Source organism: Ruditapes philippinarum, unplaced genomic scaffold (genome assembly GCF_026571515.1).
Source record: "Ruditapes philippinarum isolate M1 unplaced genomic scaffold, ASM2657151v2 ctg8914_1_1_1_1, whole genome shotgun sequence".
NCBI classification, from domain to species: Eukaryota; Metazoa; Mollusca; class Bivalvia; order Venerida; family Veneridae; genus Ruditapes; species Ruditapes philippinarum.
In genome coordinates, this window is record NW_026855243.1 from 22,413 (window position 1) to 34,147 (window position 11,735).

An 11,735-nucleotide genomic window follows, 5' to 3' on the forward strand; every position below is an offset into this window, starting at 1 on the left:
TGCAACCTTTCTCATACGTATAGTAACATTAATCGATAATTAAGTATCCTGTAACGAAATCCCATAAAAAAAACACTTCGTGTGTTAACTTCATAAACCTTACAGAATCATTTAATTTATAGTAGGCCACAGGAAATTCGGCAAAGCTATATAACCCACACTACGAGCTGATTTACTATAAGTGATATTGAATTTATTTCAATTTATATGGTTATCATAAACTTTTGCAGCAATTAGGTAATGCAAAACAACAACGCGAATTATTGACAAAATTGAAATATTCGCTTAAAAGATTAAATCTTTTTATTTATCCTAACGTTGATCAACAGTCAATGATTTTAACGTTTTTCCCTTACTGGGCTTATAGATCTAAGATGTTAGTCACGCCCTCTTGGTTCTACAAGTAATAAACCATCTATATATACATTTCCTCTTCGTTGGCTTAATAATCATGTTTTATTAAGATATGCTGGATTTGCTCATTATCTCTGGTAAATACATTTAATCAAAGACATTTGTAGCACCTGATGAAATCCTTTACTTGATATTGTCTAATTTGATGTTATTAATAATGAGATTTAACTATGCATTGGACATTTCCTGATATCACATCTGAGCACTGTATATCTATTAAATAATAGTGTTAAATATAAATTGATTATATTCGCCATAAATGCAACATAAACAAGAAGTATCTTTAAGAAAGATACTCGTCCGAAGTAAACCTGGTTAACTTGTATATTTAATTTCTAAGTTGTCGATACTTATTTCTTTATTTCTTTGACAGAAAAATAACTGGGTTATTTATCTTAAACAATGGATTATTGTAAGATGTATGTGTTTCAAAATGAGTCGGTCGTGTTTTGGTATGTTAACTAAATTTCTATCACCAACTCTACGCAGTCGGTAGGCAATTTTATTTAGAAATACTTGATCAATATGCAAAAATATATGCAAACTATAAACAATAAACCAATTAAACACATCAACGAGCATCATTATAATATATTGAATTTATTTATTTCATATTCTAATAGGCTAATAAGCCCATGAGGACAACATATTACAAACATACTATATATGACATGACAGAGTAATACATGATAATGATAATAATACATCTCTGTTTAATTATTTAAAATATGGGAGAAGGACTATTATATATCGGACTTTTATTGAACATCATAAATGAAGGATACCTGACAGGTGTGTTTCCCAATATTTTCATCTTCATGATTAAACAAATAGGAGTGTGAAAGTTATTGGTGGTATAGCTATATTTGACAAAATTTATAACTCAGTAAATTCTAGTGTAAAAAAAATGAATACGTCCTTATGTCAAAAAACTGTTCACTAGAAATTGTAATTTTAATCGCAGTATAAAATGTTATGTGGGAAGTATGTTGAAACAAAACTTAAATATCTCAAAAGTTAAACTAAAAAGCAAAGAACTATCATGTACATTTCATTTAAGAACTATCCCTAACATTTTTTTAATGTGGGCAAGAACTGTCTTTTACTTCTTATATCATATGGGCTACAATTGTCTTTTACATTTTATTATAGAACTTTTTCAGATTTCAGTTTTTATTGACCAATAAAGATTCTTCTGATGTTCAGGCCCAATGTTCAGATCAGGATTAGGTTAAAATTTAAAGAGTCTAATATTCTGAATTATTAATCCTTAAAGATTAAATATCTTATATAAATTTGACAAAACTAGACTTGAAATAGCAAGGTTATGAACTTTTAGAATAAAATTATTGTTTATTTTTTGCAAGATACAGGCATTTTAAAGTTAATCCAAATATTGGTCCTGATCCTAGCATTGATCCGAATATTTCTGTTTTTGTTTTGTAATTTTTTATTTATCTAAAAAAAGGTTTTGGTTCCTTTGCAAATTAGCAATGTTTTACATTTTGAATAGTTACCTTTTAATTCTAGCAAACCACGATAGAATTTTTGAAACAATAAAAAAAATCAGAATCACTTGATCCTGATCCTGATCTTTTCTTAGTATATAGGGAATCGATTGGTACAGAGCCAGGATACCACACAAATGAGTGTTGTATTGTGTTGCAAAACTTTATACAAATAACGAGACATTTCAAGTTAAAATGTCGATTTTGGTTGTACATGCTACGAACACTGTCGAAAATCTGTCGAGATATTAAATCTTCTTTTCACTGACCAATGAGATCAGTATTCAATTAACATGACAATAAATGCGGGATATGTTTTCAATCGGTTTAAAGCTAAACTTTTTCTTGTTATTCTGACAAATGTCAGATCTGATTGTTTCATTCGTCTCAAGGAAATTGGGTTATTAAGAAGTTCATCCCGATTTTCTGTTTTTATATACAGAATTCGTATTTGCTAGAATAATGAATTTCGTATTTTTGTAAAATACGAACTTTAACAAATTATTTTGTAAAATACGAACTTATTACATATTTCAGGAAAATACTGACTTCTCAAAACAAGGTTTCAAGTGTTTTACAAGTATACGGATCACGATAAATAAGTAGAACGATTGCATAAGATTCGGTCCAGTCCATCATTGTACTTTAAAATGACCAATTTTTTAACCACAAACATGTATTTACAAATTATATTGAATTCACAACACTTCGGTATATCCGTATAGTTTTCTTAGTAGTCGTTTAGTGGATGCCGTTTACTCAGAGCATCCTTAAGCTTTTCAATAATGAAAAAGCATGACAATTACCGAAAAAGGGATGGTAAAATCACGTTTACCGAAATAGTTGAGTCAATGACAAGCATTTTTGTGTCAATTTAAGTGAGTATACATTTAAAAGAAAATTTATAGAACAACAAAAAATTCTTAATTTCATTTCAGGATTTTCGTTTAAAACCTACTTTGAATCCAAAAATAAATGTAGCTGAACTAAAAGACAAATTTGACACAAAAATTTCAATTTCTTTCTGTATGTGCCGACGTAAATCGATAAGTTATATATCAGGATGATGAACAAACAATATCCGTCAAATAATGTTGATTTTAAGATAAATTGTTAGCTTGAAGGGTTGTTGTACCTATAACAATTGCCAGGGAAACGTAGCGACGTTTTGTAATAAAACGGCATTCAGTGGGCAATTATCATCATTATCATCCTCATTATTATTATTATTATTATTATTAATAAACTAACTCTTTTTCATATCTAATTTTCACTTAATTTTGTTTCTTCCGAGGGATCACCACTTTTCCATACATTTTCTTACTTTTAATATTAAGATATCTAAATTTAATATTTTAATGCACACATTTAAACATACATGTGAAGTAGTTATAAGAGGAATATTGTTTGTTACCCTTTCTTAATGTGACAGTTTATACTTTGCTTAACTTACCAATTATAGGGCGATGTGCGAGCATTGACCCAGGCTCCTTTTTATAAGCAAACTTTCCAGCAACAGAATACATATCACACAGATGAAATCTTCTTCTGTAAACTACAGCATTGATGTAAGTATTGTTACTACGGAAATAACCTAAACACTGTGTATAACTTACATCAGTTATAGATGTAAAGCACGATCTTGTTTCAAGTCCATGATTATAAACAATTATTAACTTTTCTTCTTGGGCGTCTATTATAAAATACATGATATAATGTAACAGATAAAACCATATAACTCTACAAGCATACATTTTTTCCAGAATCTTAAAAAACACTTGTTAATACGTTTTATTTTCAGATGTATTTGTTTATCACATTTTCTTTAAAAAGATTAATTGCTACATTCTTAAATTGAAAAAAAGATACACATGAAAAGTATAGCATGCTTATGATTCTTATCCATTCTATTCCAGGGGTATTGTTACTTTGTTAGTAATTCTGTAACGTATTGATTTTTAAATAAACTACGCAGCAGCAAATGACTATACACATTATGGGTTTAATCTGACAACAATAACGATTGATAGTAAATGTTACCTATATATTTATATTTTAAAGATATTCAGGATAATAGGCAAATATATAAAATCTTTGTTTCTAATTACGTCTTGAAAGATACATCGAATATGCATTTGAAGTAATTTGTTAAGCGCAGATACACGAATATACCCATAAATAAACTGGCAATTGTGCACTTTGTATACTATGTTGAGCGTAGGAACAATTTATAATAATTGTAAATGTTCACGTTCTGTGAAACAATTTAACAAGGCGTATCTTTAAAATATCTTCAAAAAGAAACTCGGACAAAGTAAAATTGCTTTAACTTGCATGTGTCGTTCGGTAAGCACATGATTTTGTCATTTTAGAATGTCACTTATAACTCTTTAAATTCGAATGTTACATTAAACATTCACAGGAGAATATATGATTTTTAAGCCTTGTTAATCTTTTGGAGGAAGTTCATATATTTCAAATATTAATGTTGACAAAAATTAACTGCAAGTTAGTTTCCGATACTCCTTCGGATTGTTTTATAATTTGGACGTGTACATGTATACATATGACAAAAATCCTTTAGTTTATTTTACTAATTATTGTTATTTTAAAATGACCGATGAAAGCTCCTTTATTATTGATTTCTTTCCTGTATATTTTACAGGAAGTCAAACCGACCTCAGACGGACTGTGTCCGAAAAACGCGTCCGCTTATATCCAGTATAGACCTTTTTACAATACGATATTCCCATGGGGACGAAGGTAGCTTTTTTCGCATTTGCGTAGGGCAAAACAGCAATAACGAAACAATATATTAATCAGTATTCAACAACTAGATCAAGAATTTGATATATTCTAAATAATAAACAGTTTATGTTTTTATTAATAATCGATGCAATGGTGACTTATAGTAATCAACTGGTACATTTCTGCACGGGATCTTTTATATTTGAAAGGCCCTTAAAGATGCACTCCATTCTGGCAAAAGTACCTTCGTATACAAGCATAGGAATTTATCCATCTACTAATTTTGCATCTAAGTAACGTGATTTCAAGTTATTCCACCCAGAAAAACCAATATCAATATTAATTAAATAAAACAGTACTGTTTAACAAAAGTCAGACAACATTAATATTTTTGTATACCAATTACTATCATTATCATCATTTTAGTTTAATCATATGTTATGGCAGCACATATTTGTAAAATATACAAATAATGAGTTTATATCAAGAAGCAAATACGTTAGGCAACAAGGTCTAGCAACATTAAATTAAGTGCTTACCAGAATTTAATTTTGTAAAAAAAAACAAAAAAACTTTAAGGACAAGACCCAAAACTAAGCATGTATAAAAAAACTTAAAAATATGCAACTGATCTTTACAGTTTATTTATTCATTAAGTAAATAATTTTGAGTTTAATGTGCGATCCATCCACAGGTTGCCATCCTGATCCACACTTTACCACGATTGTAAACAAAGGTGTAGTTTTGGTTTTGAGGGAATGGGCGTTTGGGAAGGTTTGACATTTAAGTACATTAAATTAGAGACAATTAACCTATATCAAAATCAAAGTCGTCTTAATAAATTTTTGAACTGATTGAAAACGTTATATTCATGCATTGTATACATGTAATTGAGTACGCATAACTATTATAATATAATAACTTTATTATTGCTTTTATTTCGTTAGTATTTCAAAGGGATAAATGTAGTTCCTGATACAGTTGGATAACTAAAGAATCCGAAAATAATATATTTTTGGCTTTATAAACAATAATCACACCGAGCCTGCAGCATTATCAATTTTGTTGTTTTGTGCGTTGTTAGGATTTCTTTTTTCTCTTTATTTTTGAAATTATCCCTTTAAGAGAGTGAACTCCAGCCGCCTTATTTGACTAAACAGTCTATTGTTTCTGACCAAGTAACACTCATAATGTATTGTAATTGCTCAACTCATTGTTTTTCATTTTCAGGACACCCATTCAATACAATTGATGCATACTAAAGTACTGCAGCAAATATGATATAAAAAAATGATTTAAAGTAGCATTTTTGAATTGAAATTTAAATATCACATAGAACCTAATACTTTTGAGACGGAAGCTGAAATATTATTAATGTGTTCGTGTTATTTCATTAATCATAAAAACTTGCACCCACTGCCACATAATATGAACTGTGTTGGAAAAAGGTTGATATATTTATATCCTTTTTTCAGATTGGTTTTGATGGTTAAACGCATGATATTTCTTTTTTAGGCTTTAATCTGTTCTGCTTCTTTATAACCGTGAATGAAATTTCATTGATTTCATTTATTTTGCTTACAATCACAGATAGTATAACGCTTTTAAATACGTATCACATAATATTATTAAATTCAAAAGAATCAATTATAATATAATTATATGATTCACTGACAGAATGCTTTTTTTGTTACGTTTAATTATAGAAAACAATTGTCTTTTGGCATTGTTTCTGCTATTAGCTTGAGTACTATATTCTTGTTCTGGCTTGCTTTTTAATTTTCGACTTACACTTTTATTTCTGACCTTGATTATTTGTTGAAACAGTTGTACGTATCGGACATTTAATTCTTTATGAGTGTTCACGATTGTTAGCTAGACTTCAAACTTGATCATAATAATTTTCAAAGATAGCAATGCAATTTAAATTAACCAGACAGAACTTCACCTTCACTCATAAATGCCCTCGACTTTGAAGGTCAAATTATTGAAATTTTCATTTTTCTGACTGTAACTGGTTGTAGATTTGCTATTATTGGTAGTATTGAATGGATTAACTTTATATTATAACAGAACATTCTTAAGGACAAGACCTTCGTGTATATCAAACTCAAAATGACCTAAGCTCTTTTATGACATTGACATTGAAGGTTTAATTATTGAATTTTCTCGGATTTGTGCATTAATTGCTTTATGTAATAATAATTGAAGAGGAATATTAACCGGTTTCTCCCGTTAAAGGAATCTTCAAGATAATGACGTTAATAACGTCGCAATTCAGCGTAAAGGGACGTTACTCTTATAATAATTAAAAGGGACATAATAATAAATTTCAATAATATTATAGTAATATATATAAATATCACATAATATTATTAAATTCAAAAGAATAAATTATGATATATATGATTCACTGACAGAAAGCTCTCTTCGTTTAGTGTAATTATAGAAAGCAATTGTCTTTTGGCATTGTACTTTTATATATAAATAAATATATATGTATATATCAAAGTTTTTATTAATTTGATTCTGGCATTTTATAGATTGGCATTTAACTATGGAAAAATATCTCTGGCGCAAATGGCAATGTGTCGACCGACTAATGCATTATCTCGAACTTAAAGTAAAATTCTCAGGATCATGCGACGTACAAAATGTAACTTATGCATTGAAATGTAATGGTTGTTCCAAAGATTATATCAAAGAAACTCCAAATTAAAAAATCTCCAAGTGTAACCTTGACTTTTGAGTTACGGTTCCGGGTGTATCGCATGACACGTCGTCTTGATATTGTTAACATATGTGCCAAGCGATTTAAAAATCTCTTGATACGCAATGATGGAACAGTTATGGACCGGACAAACACGATACCATTAAACAGACAATGTCAAAATTTGACCTCCAAAAGTGACCTTGATCGTTAAGGTAAGGTTCTAGGTGTTGCGCATAACACGGCTCATATATCTTAAACTTTGTGTGAAATAATTCAAAAATCCCGTGTCCTATGAAAACAATATGGTCGTGAAACGACATATACGTTATAACAGACCATGTTAAGCCTTGACATGTAAGTGTGGCTTTGAAGGAAAGGGTTTGGGTGTTGCGCATGACACATCATCTTATTTTTGTGAACATTTGTGCCGAGTAATTAGTTTTAAAATCCCTTGATATATGGAAAAGATATTTCTGGACACATTTTATACCCTAAAGAAGTCGATGTTTAAGAAATAATATATCCTAAACTGTGACTTTAATGCTCAATAGAATCACTGTCTGGAGTTCGGATGAGGCTTTTATATATACATATACAAATTTCGTATGAATTAAGCATTTTGAAATTACAAAATACGAAAAGGAAGTAAACATTTATCTGTTTTAAAAAGGTTAACACTAAACCAATCAGTGTGTTTATTATCGCAAATGTATATGATAACATTCTTAAATAAACGTAACACTAAAATACTATTGTTGATATAATTGTATTCATATTGAACTTTGAAATTACATGATAACATAACAATCACGTACAATGCGATATAAAAAGATAGTTTTCACATGACTGTATCATGTGTATGAATATATCAACATTGTCAAGCTAACTTTTTAAGTGTCATTGCTTAATTTCAAACATAGGAAAAAAGGTAAAATTGTTTTTGTAATAATCATTCATAGTCATTTGGAAGCGTTATTTTTTTAATATTTAACAAAGGAAGATTTTTTTAAATCTAGTGATAAACATGCATTGTCACATAATACATGTTTATATAGTATACATTCATATTATTACACTCAAAACATTTTACTTTTTTAATGATTTAAAATTAATTAACAAGCCCGACAAAGGATCTCACAGTTTTTGCCAGCAAACAGTTATTTATTTACAGTTTCAACATTGAAAATGAAAGGAGACACACAGATCTTCTGCAGTATAATTTGCATCTTTATTGCCATTGCATGCAGCATTGTAAGTATCGCAATTCCTTACTGGATATCGGACAATGTCACAGTAGACAATGTGCAAATATACTCGTATGCCGGTCTTTGGAAAGGATGCGACGACGCTCTTGATGTTACAAAGTGCATAGTGTTTAAAGACGGTAAGGCCTATCAGATTACAATAGCAAGCGGCATTATAATAGCCACTTAATAAAATATTTTAACTATGTAGCAATTATTTCATGCATTTTCTATTTGCCCTTAAGGAAACAAAAACATCAGTTTTCACATAGGTATTTTGAAAGATAAAAAAGATTTAATAATAATAATAATAATAATAATAATAATTACTACATGAACAAAATATATAGCTATATACATTTAATCACATGCTTATGAAAGCCTAAAAGCAAGTTAATGTAAAATACTCATTATGGTCTTCTGGATGATTTAATGTTCTTATTTTGAGTATGTGCATAAAAATATAATGCTAATTCTAGTATAGCCTCATTATTCAATGTATTGAACTAATTTCATAAAGTGATTTTATGCCAGCCAGATACTTGGAAAATAAAATTAGACTAAATTTAGTATTGAACCCATTTTTATTCATTATCCTCCAATACGGAATGATGGTATTATGCTTAATATAGCTATGTTGTGTTATATAATTTTATAAAACTTCTCGTAAAGTTAATGAGTAATGTAAAAAAGAAAATCATTTATCTTAATAACCTTACGTTATTGTTTCTGCAAGCAACTTGACTGCGTAAAATGATAGTTCTTTGAAGGAACACCTTTCCTTTCTTTCTATAAGCAGTTTTAGTAAAAATTTCAGTTAAAGACTTTGTGAATGCTACGCGAGGTCTTATGATAGTTGGAACTGTGATGTTTGGATTCAGTGTCTTGCTTGCCATACAATACGCAAGAAATCGAAATACAACATGTTTGGCAAATATGTGCATAGTGAATTTGCTGTCCGGAGGTAAAGACAAGTTTGTATTCAATGAATCTGAATGATGCCATTTAAAAAGACAAGTACTTTGTTTCTTGTTTTTTTTTTAAATATTACTTCCGTTTACTGAATATGCTTGCTTCATTTTAAATTTTAAAATTGTTTTGTACCACAGGGTTAAAAATGTGGAGTCCAACCGGGACTCGAACCCGAAACCCTTTTGAATAACGTTCGTGGCTACACATCTTCACTATTAAATAGTGAACAATTCTTAACCGTGAAATAATTTCCCGCTGTAGTGTAGTGTAGTGGCTTATTAAACTTTGCACAATATATGCAGTCACGGACCCTAGTTGGGCGCCAAATGCCACAGACCGAGAAAATATATAGCATGAACGGGACTCGCACCTGGATGCTATCCGTCCGGCCACTAAAGCATCTGCTCCCCTAATTAGTGAAGATTTCTACACCGACAATGTATTTAAAGATTTTTTTAATTTGTCTCCATATAATTGTGCTTTATTAGACAAAAATTAAACAATTGTTAAAGGTTTTCTGGCCATTTTATAAGTATTTTATTGGCGACATCTATTTTTTTAGCGAGCAATACGGATTGTAGTTGAACAATATGTATCTGAAAACATGTTTACTATGTGAATACTATTCTAATATGATTATCAAATCTTATGATTACCAATGTCACCAAGTTAAAATTTTGCCATTTCATGTTAAATGTTGAATAATGATTCAACCGGTGCTTGGGATCATGGACGGTAGCTTGCAACTCACAATACCGTACAGTACCGATTGAATGAGCACAATCAAACCGAGTCTGCATATTTTCATTTTAAAACTTCATGTTCCTTGTGTTCTTTAAGGATTCGTTTTTATATTTCAGTTATTTTACTTATAACAGCAATGATTGTGTTTGGAAAAAATACTTCAGATTCTGCTCTGTCATATGGGTCAGGATTTTATCTACCAATAGCTTCCTGTGCTGCTGCTGTTTATGCTGCAATTGATGTCGCCAGGGCAAAGACAAAGTATCAGGAATATACTGCAATAGGTTCTGAATCTGAAAGAACAAATATTTAAATGATTACACTCTCGTGACAAATGGACATATGTTGTCTTTTATTATATACAATATATAAAACATTATAGAATTGTCAAGTAACCTTAGACCTTATTCAGTTATTTCCTATTAGCTTAACATGAAGTCTAAGTGTTATCTTACTGATTCTTCGATGAAATAAATAATTTTCCCGTTTTTATATAATTTTCAACGTAAGTGTTTAAAGTGACATTATGCCTTTTCTATTGTAAGTGTAAGAGAGAGTCAAAATAACTTGTTGCAATGCGTTCATTGAAATTCTCCTTTATTTCATTATGTTAAGATCAAATTTGATATGTTCGTGTTTAAATTCAAAGCTCGTTAATACTGTTGGCAAACGTAGAGTGATAACCTAATAAGTAAAGGTCGTTCAAATTACTTTGACTTTGACTTTGATGGCAGCAATAATACCACAGTGCACTGGTTAACTGACGGGCACAGTTATCAGTACCATCATTGTTATCCCTGTCCTTAGTCGTGTAGATACATCCATCATGACGAGAAAAGCTATCACGACACTTTCCGAAGAAACCACTAACATGCCGCCATTTTTCACATCGTACCATGTCTGTATGCTAAGTCCTCTGTATCTAACAATTCTTCTTCATATCCGCTTTTAAAAAGCGACAGACAGTCATTTTGTTCTGGAAGTGCGATAAAAGTATCAAATTTAAACAGACTGAAAGCGTCTTCTTCACAATATTATTGTTGCTGCGTGATAGGTGCAGATTCGTTCTTAAAGCCCTTCTAATTCATATGCTTTATAAAATCGAATTATTAGAATGTAACAGTTAAGTAAACGTGTTTTATGAGCTTTTTTAACAAAATTACACAAACTAAAGATATTCTATAATAAATAAATAGACACCCTACTAATGTTAACATTAAAAAGCATTCAGTTGACAAAACCAATATCATCCCTCCTGCACACATTGTGTTAAAATGTTATTATAAAATAACTAATGACTAATATATGTAATAATAATAAAATGTCATTAACACATTATGGTTTACGATTGAAGTACAGAAAAAGCATAAACGGACCGAAACGAGCCAGACG

General features: G+C 29.9%; 1 protein-coding gene across 1 annotated transcript; it reads left to right on the plus strand.

The window, feature by feature from the left end:
• The first annotated feature begins 8,248 nt into the window (after window positions 1-8,248).
• LOC132742596 (uncharacterized) lies at window positions 8,249-11,251 on the plus strand. The gene is made up of 4 exons (XM_060731046.1): window positions 8,249-8,311; window positions 8,555-8,767; window positions 9,445-9,591; window positions 10,460-11,251. The coding sequence occupies exons 2-4, from the start codon at window positions 8,569-8,571 to the stop codon at window positions 10,654-10,656; spliced, it is 543 nt and encodes a 180-aa protein (XP_060587029.1). The 5' UTR covers window positions 8,249-8,311; window positions 8,555-8,568; the 3' UTR covers window positions 10,657-11,251.
• Window positions 11,252-11,735: the final 484 nt, after the last annotated feature.